An 18,831-nucleotide genomic window follows, 5' to 3' on the forward strand; every position below is an offset into this window, starting at 1 on the left:
TAATACACATAGAAATAAAGCTGTGATTTCTCACTTGGACAACTGAGTAGACAATGGGATCCTTCATGGAGACAGAAAATGCACACAAAGAATATATATGTAGTGGGTGATAACTTCTGAATTTGTTTTTGGAATCTTAGAAAGTTCATGTGCTAAGTTACGTCTAAACAGAGATGTCCAATAGGCCCAGAATTCAGGAAAAATTTGAAAACTGGAAGAGATTGTCAGTTATCATCATAAAAGTGGTCAATACCCTAGGTAAGATCACCCAGAGATTGCTCTGTGAAAGAAATTATTCTTTCTTCCATTCTTTCACCCATTCACCAAATTATCATTAACACTGCAAATAAAAAAAGACACACTGTCTTCCAGGAGGTCATAACTTCTTAATTGCCAAATTCAATGACCTATTCGCAATCCCAATGTTGGTTAGCTATTCCTTACTTGAAAAACTCTCCTCCTCTGATATTGTCATCACCATTCCCCTCACTTTCTCCTTTCTGACTGTTCCCTTTTTGGTCTCCTACTGAGATAGGGAGAAGACTCTTGAGAGTCCCTTGGACTGCAAGGAGATCCAACCAGTCCATTCTGAAGGAGATCAGCCCTGGGATTTCTTTGGAAGGAATGATGCTAAAGCTGAAGCTCCAGTACTTTGGCCACCTCATGCAAAGAGTTGACTCATTGGAAAAGACTCTGATGCTGGGAGGGATTGGGGGCAGGAGGAGAAGGGGACGACCAAGGATGAGATGGCTGGATGGCATCTCGGACTCGATGGACGTGAGTCTGAGTGAACTCCGGGAGATGGTGATGGACAGGGAGGCCTGGCGTGCTGCGATTCACGGGGTCGCAAAGAGTCGGACACGACTGAGCGACTGAACTGAACTGTGATAGAACTTGACCTTCACGACGTTTCATTCTTAAACCTTCAGCTCTAACTCCAATTTTCCCAATTAGGCTTTAGGTCAAACTGACTGATGTTTAAGATAGTTTAAAATTTAAAATTGTGTTGATAGTACAACACAGGAAATGCTTTTCACCTTGGAAATATACTGAGCTAGGTGCTTGTGAGAATCATAACTGATTTACTCCCGAGCCTATTTACCCCTGTCCTGAAAATGGCAACAAAAATATTTAATTTGCAAGGCTACTGTTAATGATAAAATAGGGATACATAAATGTAAAGCACCCAGCACAAAGCACTGCACTCCGACATGTACCAATACATCCTATATGTTCAAATGAACGACAAATTATGCCAAATCATAAATATCTACCTTACCTAAAATTAACTTCTGTTCGTGAGCCTACATTGTATTATTCAGGTTACATACGCTGGCTCGCTGTGTATTATTTTCTTTAGAATCTCTGATAGCATCAGGGACTGGCTCAAAGTAACAGTAGCAATCGCTACCCTCCAAACACAAAATACATTTTCCTAGGCTTTTTAAGAAATAGTGCAGTTTAGCTTAGGGGTGAAACTGCATAGTAAGCTTCATCACAAAAACTCAATCCAATACTACCCCGTCCAGCTGCAGGTCTCTGACAGAAAAGGGAGCGGGGTCAATACATACTTCACCCAGCAAGGCTGAAACTGTAGCTTTTATCTTTCCCGCTGGTTCCTAAAGGACCAACCGTACTGAGATTCCATCGTGCTCTGCGCCACTTCCGTTCGCGCGTTTTAATTACGTCACACGTCAGCTCTCGCGGTATCATCACTTTGCTGAAGGCCCTTAATAAAGGTCTCGCGAAATTTGTCCCTCAGGTCCAAACTAGCCTCTCACCCTCCCCCACTCCACCCCTCCCCCACCCCACCCCCAACCTGTCCTTCCTTTCTCTGTCTCAGTCACCGAATTCTCCCCTCCCCTCCCTTGATCTTAAGGCCCTCCTCTTGTTTCCGATTTCTAGCCGGAACCGGAAGTTTGGTGGGCGGGGCCGGGCGGCGGAAAACGCAGCTGAGCCGGAGCCGGGACTCGGCTGTGGCCGCTGTCCCTGTCCCCGCCACGGATCGCCGTGGCTCCAGGTTGAAGGTCGGTCCGGAGGCGGGTGGGCGCGGGTCTCCCCCGGACTGTCCGGGCGGCAGCCTTCCCGGGCCCCCCGGGCTCCGCGAGGGATCATGTCTACAGCCTCCGCTGCTTCTTCCTCCTCCTCGTCTTCCGCCGGTGAGATGATCGAAGCCCCCTCCCAAGTCCTGAACTTTGAAGAGATAGACTACAAGGAGATCGAGGTGGAAGAGGTGAGCGAGGCCCGGCGCGGAGGCTCGGGCCCTGGCCTGTCCCGGTCTCTGCCTGGTCCTGACTCTAAAGGCGCCTCCCCAACCTTTCTATTTCTCGGGACCCACCCGGGAGTCCCCACACCCCACAGAGATCGGGTGTAAAGGGGCTCTCCGCGTTCAGCTGCTCCGGGGTAGCTCTCTTTTTTTCTCCCTTTAGCACTCTTGAATTTGGATTTAATACTCCGGTGCTTGGAGTTTGGGTCATCTCAAACGGAAAAGGATAAACTGGTGCGATCGTCTGGTCCGCCAGTTCTAGAATCTGTAAGTAGTAAAATATATCAAAGACCATGGCCGTTTTGGAGTTTTAGTTCTCCAAAACATGGTGTTCTTAAGGGTCAAGGATTATATTATGTTCGACTTCTGGCTCAGCATCTGGCACGCAGTGGGTGCTCAATGGATGCTTCGTAAATTAATACGTCCACAGGTCTAATAGTTTTTCCAAGTACCGAATAGGTGTTTCGCCGATTCCATAGAGCAGTAGTCATATTAAATGTTATTTAATAGCCTTCAATTAGACTAATGTAGGCTAATTTCACCAGTAGTAATGTAGACTGGTTTAGGATGAAAAAATGTTTCGAGTAGCATATTCTGAAGAAATAACGATTGATTTCAGTGACAACTAGAATGTGCGATCAGACCAGAAATCGCTGTTATAAAACCCGAATACATCCTTTATTCTGCAATATTTAAAGTTATTTTGGAGCAAGGTAACAATGTGCCTTTAGCACGTTGTTTCTTTTCAATGCACAGAGGTTGGTTGTATAGACCATAAAATTTAGAAAACTGAAAACTATGTATATTTTAAAGACACTTTAGAAAGTATTAAAACTTTGGTTGGAAATAGTATTTATTATTTACCATTTGTTTATCATTTAAGAAATTTTCTAAGCACCCTGCATTACATACACCCACGAGAATCCTGCATGTTCTCAAAGAATTATCTCTACTTTAAAAATTTTAAGTTACTTTTAGACAGTGGTAAGCTAAAAGTAGATAATTATCCTTCAACGAATGATTTTTTTTTCCTATGCATGTTTTGGAAGAATAATGGATTACTTTATTTTTACTTGCTTAAAATAATTTTAAAGATTGCTGAAAACAGCCTCATTTTACAAGATAGTGTAAGTGGGAAGAGCAAAACCTTTGGAGTTAGATAAAGGTTCATTGTATCAGCTATGCCATTTATTAGCTGTGTGATCTGGAGCAAGTTTCCTGACTAACCTTTTTGAGCTTTACTTTCCTTAACTATAAAATAATTATAATTTCTACTTCATTTTATTTTTATGAGACTTTATTAGGCAGTGCATGCAAAACACCCAACTCAGTGCCTGACACACATTATTAGGAAACTGAGTTCCAGAAAGGAACTGTGACCTGCTTTAAGGTCATATAGCTAAAAGAAGGACCTATATTTTGGAAGAGGGGGAGTTTTGTGTGTGTCTTTGTGTGTGTGTGTTTTTCTATTGAGACTATGGTAAATTCTTTTTTCAGAATTGGATAGTTGATCCCGCTTTCATGGCTAACATTCTTTCTTTTTTAAGAATAAAAATTCGGTGAGTCAGTATAAAAGAATTGCAGTTTTTAAATAAGCATTTACGTCTACTCTGTGGCGAACTGCTATGCTTGTAGACTACAAATTGTTATATAATAATAACTTGTACTTCGTGGTCTACCAAATGTTTTCAGAGACTTACATCATCTGATTTTTACAACCTTAGTTTTCCCGCACTGCTTTCTGAAGCATTTTACATTCTTGGTTATTAGTAAGGTCTCATCTGTCCTTTAACTACTCTTCCCCCAAAGCTATTTAACTTCCTGTTTGGGTTCTGTTTCCAAAGACCCTTCTTTTAGTTTAGATGATGTTTCAACTATTCTTTAGTAGATTTAGGACATTCCTAAGGAGTAAATTTTTGTTTCTAGATGAAATTTTCTTACGTTAGGTAGTCTTTTAATTTTGTTCTTTTCAGTTTTTATTACTCAGTTTATTTTCATGTTAAAGATTTGAACTTAGACCTTTCTAATGTTAAAACCATTACATAATTTTCATCATATTCTTTATTTTCACATTAAAGCAGTATTACTATATAATCTAGGAAGCACCATGGGCACTCATTATTTCTCAACTTAGATTCTGCTCTCAGCTTAAAATCATGAATAAGAGAAACAGAGAAAGATGATTAGAAATAAAAAGTATTTTATATTGCTTTCATTATTTTATATGGTACCAGTATATTGCCTACAAATGAAGAAAATCATATTCTGTTTCTCAAATAACAGTATAATTGAATCAGCATTATACTGATTCAGTTAGAAACTGTATAAAGAAAAATACTCTGACCATAGGCCAAATATGCACTCGTTTCACAGATGCATATTTTTAAGGCATCAGCTGATTTTAATCCTTACATTTCTTATACCATGACTCAGTAATAATCAGTGTGAAACTTTCTAAATTCAGTTTTGATATCAAATTATGTCAGGTCTCAGCATTAGAAACCTATGTAGGTATTTTTTAAAATTTTTAAGTCATTTAGCTTTTATCATTCTGGATGTGACTGAATTGTGAGCTATGTATCAGTCCATTGGGGACTAGGTTGCAAGAAGTGACAGAGGCAGTGTGGTGTGGTTAAAATAAAAGTGTACTGGGCTGGGTATTTAGAAAATGTAGATGCCATACTGATTCTGCCATCATGTATTTCAATAACTGAGCAAGTAACATCATTTTTCTGAGCTTCTTGATTTCTCACGTAAAAAGAGAGATTGAACAAGATAATTTAAGGTTTCTTCCAGTTCTAAAATGAAATCACAGTTGCTGTTACACACTTTTTCTAGCATTTATGCTCTGTTTCCACAGTCAGCTTTAAGGACAGTGATCATGATGAAATGTAGTTTATGACTGTTGCTGCTGCTAAGTCACTTCAGTTGTGTCCGACTCTGTGCAACCCCATAGACTGCAGCCCACCAGGCTCCTCCGTCCCTGGGATTCTCCAGGCAAGAACACTGGAGTGGGTTGCCATTTCCTTCTCCAATGCATGCAAGTGAGAAGTGAAAGTGAAGTCATTAATCCTAATTAAATAGGGCAAACTATACTCCCAGTTTACAGATATTGACAACTAGTCATAGAGTTTGATTTCCCAGAAGCCTTATATCTAAGTACATTGTAGAGCAGGGAATTGAGTTTGAGATTTCACACTCCTGAGTCATTTGCTCTTTCCTCTTGGATTTATAAGGTACCTTTGGTTCTTTCTGAAGTTACTTTGTAGCCAAACCTTATTGTAAGAATGGGAAACAAAATACCAATTTCATTTATAATAGCTGGTCTCCAGCACCTAATGAACATTCTTTTCTGTGCTAAAATTATGAAAGATGAGTGCAGAATCCTAAGGTTCTCTCCTTAAAAACTTTGACTTATCCTGAGACTAGATTTTCAGAACCATAAATTAAAACTATGAATGTAATGTAAATTACACACTTAAGCAATAATTTGAAAGTAGAGTTTATCACAGAAGGTTCCATTTAGTGGGAAAGATTTTGAAACTAGATTTTGAATAAAGTAAACATCATAGATTGGGAAAGATACTAAAATGAACTCTTTGTAGTTGTTCCTCTGCCTCTAATACTCTTTTCCCTAGAATTTCATTGACCTGTTCTCACCATTCAAGTCCCATTCAAATGGTGGTGCTGGTGGTGGTATATTCGTTAAGTTGTGTCCACCTTTTGCAACCCAGGGACTGTAGCCTGCCAGACTCCTCTGTCCGTGGGACTCTCCAGGCAAGAATACTGGAGTAGGTTGCCATTTCCTTCTCCAATGTTACTTCCTTGGAAAAGCTTTCCCTGAGCAACCTAGATCTTTGTCAGTTCTAATATTCTTCATGACACTTAGCTGTCACTGAAAGTAGGTATCCCTCAGCAAAGTTTAACCTTATTCACACTTTAAACTGCAATGCCTAGCATCTAAAGGTTTTCTATAAATAGTTGCTGAATGAGTAAATGAAGTTACTGCAGCATAATCATGAGAATTCTAGTGTCCATCTGGTTCTCTTTATGTGAGCTGGTTCTTTTATGTGATTAAACCAGAGGTTAAGATAAGTTAGTGATTTGGCTAACACAGTATTTACACTAAAAATAAAATCTGATTCTCTTTGCAAATGTTGATTTCATTGCAATTAATTATACCTAGCAAATAGTTTGGTTTAACGAGGGGTAAAAGATTCTGCAGAGGGTCAGGTGCTATAACAATACAAGCCATGTATTAGTGGGCCTTTACTAAAATGCTAAAAAGACCCTATTTGGCATGGTCACTTTTTAAAGGGGAGATCCACACTGTTGACATTAAGAATAGCATATGTGCAATGTGCATATAATAATTGGTATATGTTCTTAGAGACATGCAGAGGTTTTGTTTTAAATTGAAATACAGAAAGAGCTTTGACAGTGTTGTACATTTTGTGATTTTTTTATGTTAAATGTGTGGGCAACTGATAATAGAACCTAACTTATAGTGGCTTGAATAAACTGTCTATAGATTTGTTATTAGTATTAATATTAAGAATATTCAGAGTTATTAATAAGTGTTTCCATGTGAAACTTGATTGTTGGTTTCAGGAGAAACCTGTAATTGTTATCACAGTGAAGAGGTAGCCACAGTGATAACATTTATAATGTGCCTTTGTAACTTAAAAGATGACATGAGCATATTATTTGAAAGAAAGGCCTGTTTAAAGGGTCAGATGTCTTATGGCTGGTTTTAAAAAGTCTGAATAATCAACTTTACTTTTGTGTTATAAAGTCTGTCTTGTCAGCAGGTAGCAGTTCTACTCTGCCACAGTTAATTAATAGATACTGAAGTTCTGAAATAGTTGGAGGCTCCAAGTTCTAACTAATAAATGTTCAGATCTATGCTTGTTCTGTCATGTCCCAAATTTCTAGCCAGAGCAATAGCAGCATGGCCAGGGTCCATTCACATAGATCACAGGTCAGGGCCAAAGCAAAATGACAGCTACAGTCATTGAACTAAAAATAACATGAATTGGACACAATTAAGAATTATTTCATAGTAAATTAAGAGTGCAAGGGTGCACACCCTTTTCCATTTAGTTTTCCTCTAGTTGGGTTTTTTTGTTTTTAAAAATCTGACTTGACAAAGGAATGGAGTGTTTGTCCATCTTAAAGAAATTAGTTTTTAAAGGAGTTGCTTTCTTTGAACACATACACCAAATTTTGATTTTGGTATTTTTGCCTTTTAATATTAATTGCATGGAAATATTTTTTTTCTGTCATTTTGTATTCTTCTGCTGCACTTTTTTGTATTCAGAAATTAAATTTAAATCTGCTTTACTTCATGAGACTAAAATTGTGGATCCCAAACCATGAGGGCTAAACCACAGGGGGAAAGGTACATACAATAGAATTAATCTGAAAACACTTTAATTTAGAAAACAGTCATATGTTCAGAAGGAAATATTTTGATTTGACTTCCCTTTTAAAACCAAAGTTCTCGCTGCATTCCTTTGTTTTTCTATTTTTATAGATAAGGGATTGTGAAAAATACCTGAAATATTTATTTCTGGGTTCACCATTTTGGATGGATGTGTGCATTGGGGGAGATACTTGTAATTTGGACATGTGCCATTTTTTACACTCTTGGTGAAAACTGGTCTTTGGGGAGAGCTGTCCATTCACAATAATTGTTAATAATAATATGTCAAAGAAGCTTACTCAGATATGAGTACAATCAAAAAAGCATATTTGATTGTGAACTTGAATTAGAAATTTGGTAGTAAGTAAAAAGTGACTTCCTTTCATTGTTTTGTAGTTGAAATATTAGTTTCTTTTATTATTTACCTCAGTTGCCGTTGTATCTCAATTTGCCATCTGTGCCACTCTTTCCTTCTGATCTACCATGTGTCAAGAACAACAATGAGTTGCTCTCAAGAATTCTCCTTTTCCTTTCTTCCTGCTGAAGATATCATGTCAGTGGTCTGGAAAACTTCCATAGACCGTATCAGCAGTAAGCGAAGGCTCTCTGGTCTGTGTGATGGTTTCCAATGAGGTATCTTGTCTTGCTGTTAGTTACGGTTTTAGTATAACCTGATACAGTCATTCTCAAATATCAGAATCACCTGAAGGGCTTGTTAAAACACAGATTGCTGGACCCGACCCTCAGACTCAGTAATTCTAGGTGGAAACCTGAGAATTGCATTTCCACAAATTTCCAGGTGATGCGAGTACTTCTGACCCAGAGGTTACACTTAGAGAGCCGTTGACTTAATGCTCTTGCTGCTTTTACATTTGCTTTCTTTTTGCTGGTTTCTTCTTCCCCTGTGTTCTAAATGTTGAAGTGCTTCAAAGCTCAGATCTGGGACCCCAGTGTTCACGTCTTATTTTTTGGTCACCACACCCAAGGGATTGATTCGAAGTACCAACTAAATGCTAGTGACTCTCCCAAGTTTTTAATATTCTGCCTGACTTCTTGACTCATGTTTCTCTTTCTTGGTATCTCTACTCAGATATCTAAATAGGCATCTTAGGCTTTATATGAGTAAATCAGAACTCTGTGCTGTTAAAAAAAAAAGAGAAGATCTGCTTGCCTCATCCTTTCTTATCCTTTATTAAACTGCTTCTGAATCTAGACATTAGAATTGACTCAGGTCTTTTCCTGTCCACCTGTCCTGCCTGCATGCAGATCATCAGCAAGCTCTTTTGACTTTACCTCTAAAACATATGGTTTATGAGACAGGATGGCATCACCGACTCAGTGGACATAAGTTTGAACAAATTCCAGGAGATAATGAAGGACAGGAAAGCCTGGCGGGCTGCAGTCCGTGGGGTTGCAAAGAGTCGGACACGACTTAGCTACTCATCAACAACTGAAACATATTCCCGTGCTTCCCTGATGACTCAGCAGGTAAAGAATCTGCCAGCAGTTCAGGAGTGGCAGGAGACTCAGGTTAGATCCCTGGGTAGGGAAGACCCCCTGGAGTAGTAAATGGTAACCGACTCCAGTGTTCTTGCCTTGGAAATCCCTTGGACAAAGGATCCTGGTGGACTACAGTCCATGGAGTCACAGAGTCAGACATGACTGAGCACAGGAGCACAAAAACAAGCTAAAACATATCCCAGTTCTGCTCATTTTTCTGTACTACCATCAGCCTTGTTCTCAAAGCACTTCTCTCTTGCTTGGGCTGCTTTTACAGCCTTCTGCCTGATCTCTCTCTATATATAAGCTAGCTTCCTTACAATTCATTCTTCACACAGAGCCAGAATGATTTTTTTTTTAATGTAAAATCCTATCACATACCTCCTTAAATTCCTCTAATTGCTTCCCATCACACTTAGACTGAGGTTCAGACTCCTTTTCATTGTGCCAAGAACCCTCCAGGATCCAGACTTTGTCTCTCTGGCTTTATCCTGCATCACTCTTCCCTTTTCTCACTATGTCCTGCTTATACCAAACCCTCCAAGTATTTCTCTAGGTCATCATTAAAATGTCACCTTTCTCAGTAAGGCCTAATTTAAAATTGGAGTGGGAGGAGTACATGAATGTGTACACACACACACACGCAATTACGTTTCTTTTCTTCTTAGTGTGTTTATCATTTTCTTAAAACATTACGTCTTTTATATATATATATATAAACCTATGTATACACACATTTGGCTTCCTCTTTGTCTCCCTGCACACAGAGAATATAAGTAGTTAGAACAAGGAGTTTGGTTTAACTGGTTTACTTCTATATCTGAAATATGTAGGATAATGCCTAAACTATAGCTGGGGTTCACATGTTGAACAGGGATTGTAGGGTTTTTTTCCCCCTTTAGGGTCCTTACATTAGTAGTTTCTTTGGCTCATTCCTTGTGTCATTCAAATATGAAATTAGTCCGTGGGGTCGCTGAGAGTTGGGCATGACTCAGGGACGTCACTTTGACTTTTCACTTTCATGCATTGGAGAAGAAAATGGCAACCCACTCCAGTGTTCTTGCCTGGAGAATCCCAGGGACGGCGGAGCCTGGTGGGCTGCCGTCTCTAGGGTCACACAGAGTCAGACACGACTGAAGGGACTTAGCAACAGCAGCAGCAGCAACCTCCTCAGATGCCTTTTATACTATCCAGCCATAAATTTCCACATAAGTGTGTCCCATTATTCAACTTTTTCTTTTTATCCATGGCAGTTTTTTATAAGCTGTTATTTATCTTATTCATCTTTTTATCTCACATGCTTGCGAGCTCAGTCATGTCTGACTCTTTGCAACCCAGAGAGTAGGCTGTAGCCCACCAGGCTCCTCTGTCCATGGGATTCTGCAGGCAAGAATACCAGAGTGGGTTGCCATTTCCTCCTCTAGGGGATCTTCCTGACCCAGGGATCAAACCTGCATCTCCTGTGGCTCCTTCATTTTCAGGCAGATTCTTTGCCACTTGAGCCACACGGGAAGCCCCATCTTTTTGTCTATTGACTGTCTTTTCTTTGCTCTCCCTATCCCCCACTTTAATTGAAAGTACATTTAATGTGGATCTAGGCCTTTGTCTTATTTATGGCTTATCTCTTGTATCCCAGATGGTAGCTGAATATAGTAGACATTCAAGAAATATTGGTTTAAGGAATAAATGCAGTTCATTGTTCTGTTGGCTTTAGCCTCACTTCACCTTTTGAAAGCAGGAGACCTTACTCATTTCTCCCCACCTGCTAACTGGACCCTCCCCTTTGGCTTTCATTGATCCTCTGAGATGCAGCTGAGCTCTGCATTTAGCTTCCTGTATTTTGAGCTGTCTGCCATCCAACAGCCTCCTTCCTGTAGTCAGAAGACACTTCAGTGTTCAGTTATCCTGTTTTTCTCTTGGCAGGAGTTTTTCTGTTCTGTCAAGGCTGAAAGAATGGGGGGCCTCCCTCTGACTGTCTCCTTTACCACACTTATTTGCAGCTTCCCATGTTGGCAGAGCCTGTCCTGTGAGGCTGCTTTCTCCTGCAGATCTCGGTGAGAAGTTGAGGGGGAGGGGGCATGGAAATAAGTCTTCTCTACCCTCAAATCCCTAAGTCTGTCCTGAAAGCCACCACCATAGACTCTCATCTCTGGCCCTTTTCAGCTGGGAAGTGTGTGTGTGTGTGTTGTTGTTGTTTTGTCTTGAATTTCTTCTCTATCTCACTTTCAACCCTTGAAGGCAGGGATCAATTCTTTATATATTTTTTCTTTTACCCCTAATATTTATGCCATTTGAAAAGGTGGGAAGTCACATTTTGATTCTGTGATATGGTGATTTACAAGAAAATGAAAAGAATCCACCTGCAATGCAAGAAACCCTGGTTTGATTCCTGGGTCGGGAAGTTGCCCTGGAGAAGGGATAGGCTACCCACTCCAGTATTCTTGGGCTTTCCTGATGGCTCAGATGGTAAAGAACCCATCTGCAATGCGGCAGCCCTGTGTTGGGAAAATCCCCTGGAGGAGGGCATGGGAACCCACTCCAGTATTCCTGCCTAGAGAATCCGCATGGACAGAGGAGCCTGGCAGGCCGCAGCCCATGGGGTTGCAAAGAGCTGGACATGACTGAGAGACTCACCACACATGTACTTGGTCATTCAGATGACCAAAATATTTCTTAAATATATTTGGTCTTTGTCTGCAGTTTCTGGCTCACAGCTCCCAAAACCCTCTGAATTTTTGTAAGTGCTGAGAGATAAAGATGTCTGGAGGTTAATTTTGGACCACACCTAAGAACAAGGCTGCTTGCCAGGAGAACCATGTGATTAGAGGGTTGGAACTTTCAACCCCACCTCTCTGACCTCTGGGGAGGGAGAAGGGCTGGAGGTTTAATCAATCAGCAGTGGCCAGCAGCTTAATCATTCACGTCCATTTAATGAAGCTCCACGTAAACCCAGAAGGGCGGGTTTCAGAGAGCTTCCAGGTTGGTGAACACATGGGCACAGAGAGGGCATAGAAGCCTTTGGTGGTAGAGAGGGAGGGTACAACACAGTCTCGCAGAACTGAGCCCTTAACCTGTGGGGTCTGATGCTCTCTCCAGGTGGATGATGTCAGAATTGAACTCAGTGGTAGGTTGTCCAACTGGTATCTGAGGATTGCTTGGAAGTGTGGGGAAATCCCCCTCCACACACTGGAATTTAGTAATCAGAATCATTACATACACAGAAATGTAATTCGTTAAGCACTGATTCTGTGCCTCTGAAGGAGAAGGCGATGGCAACCCACTCCACTACTCTTGCCTGGAGAATCCTTTGGATGGAGGAGCCTGGTAGGCTGTAGTCCATGGGGTTGCTAAGAGTCGGACACTTACTGAGTGACTTCCCTTTCACTTTTCACTTTCATGCTTTGCAGAAGGAAATGGCAACCCACTCTAGTGTTCTTGCCTGGAGAATCCCAGGGACGGCGGAGCCTGGTGGGCTGCCGTCATGGGGTCGCACAGAGTCGGACACGACTGAAGCGACTTAGCAGCAGCAGTTTAATTATTTGAATTATTCAAATAATTCAAATGTAACTCAAAATAATTCAAAAATAACTAATAATTCTACAGTTTCTGGCTCACAGCTCCCCAAACCCTCTGAATTTTGTAAGTGCTGAGAGAGAAAGATGTCCTGAGGTTAATTTTGGACCACACCTAAGAACAGGGCTGCTTTCCAGGAGAACCGACAATGTGATTAGAGGGTTGGAACTGTTGTTTCACCCTCCCCAGAGGTCAGTTTGAATTATTACAGTTATTTTTTCTGTTATGTATTTCAGTTTACCTGTACAGCCTCAGGCATCTTGGACTTTAATCATTTTAGATCTGTTGTTTCACCATACAAGTGAAATATCACGTGGCCCTGATGCACGCAGAGGCTTCTTAATAAGTTCATGGACTCTTATCTTACATGAAATGCCTGTTTTATATTTCAGAGTGTTTACAAAAAATTGCTTTTGTAAATGAGAGGGAGAAAGTTTATCACGTCCTTGGTTGCCCACATTGTGTTCTCATGGTTTTAAGTTGCAGGCTCAATCTGGCCACCATCTCAGCACTAGGTGGCACTTGAGCATCACAGTGAGTCATGCACACCTTACCCAGTTTTTGCAACAGATGCATGATGCACAAATGTAATGTTTGAAATCCCTGTGTGGGCATTCTTGAGAATAGCAAAATGAAACAGACCTGCTGAGTACCCGTTGCTTTGAGGTATCTGTAAATACATGAAAAGGGAAAGAAAAGTGAAATTACTATCCACTAAGTCCTGTCTGACTCTTTTGTGACCCCATGGACTGTTGCCTGCCAGGCTCCTCTGTCCCTGGAATTCTCCAGGCAAGAATACTTGATTGGTTAGCTGTTCTCTTATGAAGCCATTCCTTCAGGAATTATCCTGACCTAGGGATTGAACCCACATCTCTTGTATTGGAGGCAGATTCTTTACTGTCTGAGCCACCAGTATCAGTATCAGTTCAGTTGCTCAGTCGTGTCCAACTCTTTGCGAGTCAGACCTGAGCCACCATTTATAAATACATAGTTGGAGAATATATTAAATTACTTCCCAATCGTTATTCATAGTACTGTTAACAGATAGACTGGTCTCTCTCCATCCTTTCTTTCTTCACCTGATATTGTCATAATGTTGAAATTCATTTTAGGTGTGCTGTTCATTGTGGTTAATTTGAAAGAAGTAAGGAGCATAACTCCTCAAACTTATTCATACCCAACTCCAAGCACTTATTATTCTTTTGTGGTGTATAAGAAAATGTCTGATTTTGACTTATGAACCCTATAGATAATATGCTGAAGAAAATGTAAACATCTCCCTTTTACTGTTGAGAAAACAGAATCTCAAAGACATTAATTTGCCCAGTATTGGTAGCTAGCAGGCAGACAGAATCTGTATTTAAATGCAAGTCTGTTGGGTTTCAGATCCTAGGTGTGCTCTTGCCATTATTCCAATGGTACCAGGTTTAGCCAATCACTGTTCATGTTAAAGTAACTGGATGCAAAGTTCAAATAAGTGACATTGACTCCTTTCCCTTATGAGAGGTACGGAGGAGGGCCAGAGCCTAATTAGCAGGAGGTCCCTGAGCACCAAGGGCCAGGAATGGAAAAAGAAAAGTCACCAGAATCAAGACAACTCAGTTTCCTTTAGGCTGATGGCATACAGGCTTCCCAGGTGGCTCGGTGGTAAAGAATCCACCTGCCAAGCAGGAACGCAGGTTTGATCCCTGGGTCGAGAAGATCCCCTGGAGCAGGGCATGGCAGCCCACTCCAGGCTTGCCTGGAAAATCCCATGAACAGAGGAGCCTGGTGGGCACCAGTCCACAGGGTCACAGACAAGTCAGACACAACTTATGGCCTAAACAACAATGACATCAAAGGTTGAATATAAAGTGAATTGTTTATAATATACTCTGTGTTTCAAATCCTGGCTTCTCTGACCCTGTGATCATGGGCAACTTGGCAACTGTGTGACTCAGTTTACTTACTTTTAAAATGGAGGAGGATTAAATATGTTAATGCACTAAAGCATGTAGACTAGTACTTGGCACATGGTAGACATTCAGTGAATGTTAACTGTTTGGGTAGTTTTATACATTAAGCAGCATGAGAAATGTCCATACTGCTTTGTGTAATGTTTGAAGTGGAATTTGAGTTATGGCTAGAGTGGCCATCCATTTCAGCTTACAACTAAACTATCCTGGCATTTATTAGCACCTGTTTCTCACTCTGGAAAGAGTACCTGTTCATGGAAGTTTGCCTAAAGTGAAGACTTCCTCCAAGAGATGTAACTGCTCCTTTCTGATGCATGATGCAGATTTGCATGCGTGCATGTGCAGTCGCTTCAGTTGTAGCTTACTGTTTGTGACTTCATGACCTGCCTGGCTTCTCTGTCCATGGGATTCTCCAGGCAAGAATACTGGAGTGGGTTGCCATTTCCTTCTCAGCTCAGTGCTTACTACATAGAAAGTACATCATTGGTGAGAACTGTAGCTTTTTCACTTAAGGAAGTACTTAGATCCTTTGGAATTTGAAAGATTGAAGTAAGTGGCACATAACTAAGGTCATTTTCAGTGATAAAATAGACTGATTTTATTCTAACAAGTATCAAAAGCTATTCTTTTGTTGTTGTTTTAATATAGTGGCGAATTTCAAACATCAGTAAAAGTAGAGTAGCATGAGAGAGGAATGAACTCGAGAGCTACCTGTCAGCTTCAACAATAATACAGCATATGGTCAGTTTTTATTTTATAACTTAAAAAAGTAACTTTAATGAGATATATTTTACATATCACAAAATTTAGGCATTTAAAGTGTACAGTGATTTTTACAATTTACTAAGTTGTGCAAACATCACCGGAAATCTGTTTGCAAACATTTTCATCGCCTTGGTAGGATTCCTCCTACCCATTTACAGTTACTCCCAGTTTCCACTCTCAGCCCCAAACAACGACTGATCTACTTTTTACCCCTAAAGGTTGCCTTTTACAGACATTTCATATAACTGGAGTCATACAGTGTGTGGTCTCTTGTGTCTGTCATTCGAGCTTAGTAAGGTTCATCCGTGTTGTAGCATGTATCAGTAGTTTGTTCCTTTTTCTTGACGAATAACATTCCACTGTATAATATGCCGTGTTTTGTCTGTCCTTCACATTGGCCAGCCTTTTATCATCTATATTTTTATCCTTTCCCCTCTACTCCCTACCCCACTGAACTATTTAAAAGCTATTTTTAATTTCATGAATATAAGAGCTTAAAACATTGATTACATTTCTGCTTTCTATTTTGGTTTTTCCAAACCATCTTCTCTGTATCTTCTCATTCATCTTGCCTGTTTTAATTTGTTTTCTGTCTTTAAGAGTCCTTTTTTTTAGTTTTGGTTTTGAGAATGAAGAGGTGTCTAGAGCATAAACTTTCAAAGATAGAGACAGTGCCTTTCATTGTCTCCTTGTTTTAACGAAAATTCATACTGGCTCTGTGGCAAATCCAGATCGTGATGATTTCTAAAATCTTTAACCTTTCAGGTTTGCTTCAGCATTATATGTGGCTGGATCTATTTGTTGCTGATTCTCATGGGGTTATTTTGTTTGCTTTTAACTCAGGTTGTTGGAAGAGGAGCTTTTGGAGTAGTATGCAAAGCCAAGTGGAGAGCAAAAGATGTTGCCATTAAACAAATAGAAAGTGAATCTGAGAGGAAAGCTTTTATTGTAGAGGTAAGTTGAAATGTCATTTCTGTTGTGTAGTTCTTTACCTAAGATACTCTGTGAATTTGATATTTGTGAAAAACAAAGTGTTTCTCAATTGTCATTTCTCTGTGTTCTTAAACATCAGCAATTTAGTTGAACTAAAGGGAATGCCATAGGAACATTTTTTCATTCATACTCTTAGTTCTGATTAAAAATTAGAAGATTTAGCTGCATAAATGAATTCATCGCTGAATTAAAATACAGTCTCTTCCATGTAATTCAGATCTATTTCAAGGCATAGAATTTAAATTTTAAAATAGAAAAGAAATGGTAATCTCTCCCATTATCTAAAGTTAAGAAGGGAAATTTTATGCATTCGTTTTTGACTGAATGTTTTAAGAAATTCGAATGAGATTATTTTAAGGAAAAATTCTGTCAAATTGGCTTTTCTCATTTAGCATGAAAATTTATAGCTGTTCTCTTACAGATTTGATGATGGAGAACTCAATAAGCATGAGAGTATTTATTATCAGGTTCATTCTTTTATGGTGTTTTGTATATTAGATTACAGTATTTGAATAAATCAGTGATTTTATAACTTTTTAACTTCATTGGCCAACAGAAGTGGTCTTTACCTTATAAACTTTCTGAATTTTTATCTGTGATTTTATTTAATTATAATGTCAAAACATACTTCCTGATATTTTTAAATGTATAACATGAGGAAATGAGAAATTAGTTGTGATATGATGAAGTAGATTTTTGTAAATTAGTTGAATGAATTGAGAGATACTGATGAATGATTTGATGTCATGAGGAAAAATGATCCATAGTCCAACAGTCTGGCTTTCTCTTGCCTTATTCAGTTTTTGTTTATGGTTTAAATGAGGATATTGATCAGATACTATTGTACTGGCAGTTTCCTAAAACTAGATAAAATCATATGTATTAAAGTCTAGGAATCCAGTCAAAAGATGATAATAGCTTGGAGAAAAAATTTTTCATCAAAGTTACAGATACATGTAATTTAAATTATCGAATGGTTCTCCATGTATTTTAATTAAAAATCTCGTGTATCTCCTCCCATCAAGTTTTCTGCTTCTCAGGGGCAACTATGTTGAGCTCATCCTTAGTTTTGTTTGATGTCCTTCAATCCAGACTCACACCTTCTCTAAAGAAGGTATTTTTATATTTCTATCTCTGTGTTTATCTCTGCATTAAATATATATCTATATTTAGAGAAGATATTATTATACCTTCTCTAAAGAATCAACTTCTAATCTTTTTTTTTTTTAACTTTACAATATTGTATTGGTTTTGCCATACATCAACATGAATCTGCCATGGGTGTACACGTGTTCCCAATCCTGAACCCCCCACCCACCTCCCTCCCCATACCATCCCTCTGAGTCATCCCAGTACACCAGCCCCAAGCATCCTATATCATACATCAAACCTGGACTGGCGATTCATTTCATATATGATATTATACCTGTTTCAATGCCATTCTCCCAAATCTTCCCACCTTCTCCCTCTCCCACAGAGTCCAAAAGACTGTTCTATACATCTGTGTCTCTTTTGCTATCTCGCATACAGGGTTATCGTTACCATCTCTCTAAATTCCATATATATGCGTTAGTATACTGTATTGGTGTTTTTCTTTCTGGCTTACTTCACTCTATATAATAGGCTTCAGTTTCATCCACCTCATTAGAACTGATTCAAATGTATTCTTTTTAATGGCTGAGTAATACTCCATTGTGTATATGTACCATTGCTTTCTTATACATTCATCTGCTGATAGACATCTAGGTTGCTTCCATGTCCTGGCTATTATAAACAGTGCTGCGATGAACATTGGGGTACACGTGTCTCTTTCAATTCTGGTTTCCTCGATGTGTATGCCCAGCAGTGGGATTGCTGAGTCGTATGGCAGTTCTATTTCCAGTTTTCTAAGGAGTCTCCACACTGTTCTCCATAGAGGCTGTACTAGTTTGCATTCCCACCAACAGTGTAAGATGGTTCCCTTTTCTCTGTACCCCTCTCCAGCATTTACTGCTTAACCTCTAATCTTTGGGACAATAACGAGGCTTTCACTAGCTGTTTGAAGACAGGGAAGGAGGGAATCTTTGGCCTAATTTTAAGCGATCTCTCTGCCCTTTTATTAGTAATCGTTTATGTGAATAGCTAGCTGGTACTGTCACCACTCCCCAACCTTTTGGAGGTTTTAGAGTTAAATCTGGTTGCTTCTCACTTTTTCTCATTTCCTTTTAGATCTGCAGTGTCAGTTATTGCTACTCATTTGCTTTCCAACTTCCAAAAATGTGTGGTGTTTTCTCGTATCACATTTTCTTCATCTTTCTGAGTTTGTCTTGAAAAAAAGTACCTTTCCTCTTTTGGTAGCATTTGATGGGGGAGCA

The 18,831-nt window shown here is 39.6% G+C and overlaps 1 protein-coding gene across 4 annotated transcripts in view; it reads left to right on the forward strand.

Moving 5' to 3' along the window:
* The first annotated feature begins 1,918 nt into the window (after window positions 1–1,918).
* MAP3K7 (mitogen-activated protein kinase kinase kinase 7) overlaps window positions 1,919–18,831 on the forward strand; it is a 72,183-nt gene continuing 55,270 nt past the window's right edge. For all 4 annotated transcript variants that reach the window (XR_005720830.1, XR_005720831.1, XM_040238793.1 and 1 more), the window contains exons 1-2: window positions 1,919–2,233; window positions 16,328–16,438. Coding sequence is in view for 2 of the 4 variants with exons in the window: in XM_040238793.1 (XP_040094727.1) it covers window positions 2,114–2,233; window positions 16,328–16,438 (231 nt within the window). In the remaining 2 variants the exon portion in view is untranslated. The remainder of the gene's footprint in view (window positions 2,234–16,327; window positions 16,439–18,831) is intronic.

Source organism: Oryx dammah, unplaced genomic scaffold, assembly GCF_014754425.2.
Source record: "Oryx dammah isolate SB20612 unplaced genomic scaffold, SCBI_Odam_1.1 HiC_scaffold_4, whole genome shotgun sequence".
Classification (NCBI taxonomy): Eukaryota; Metazoa; Chordata; class Mammalia; order Artiodactyla; family Bovidae; genus Oryx; species Oryx dammah.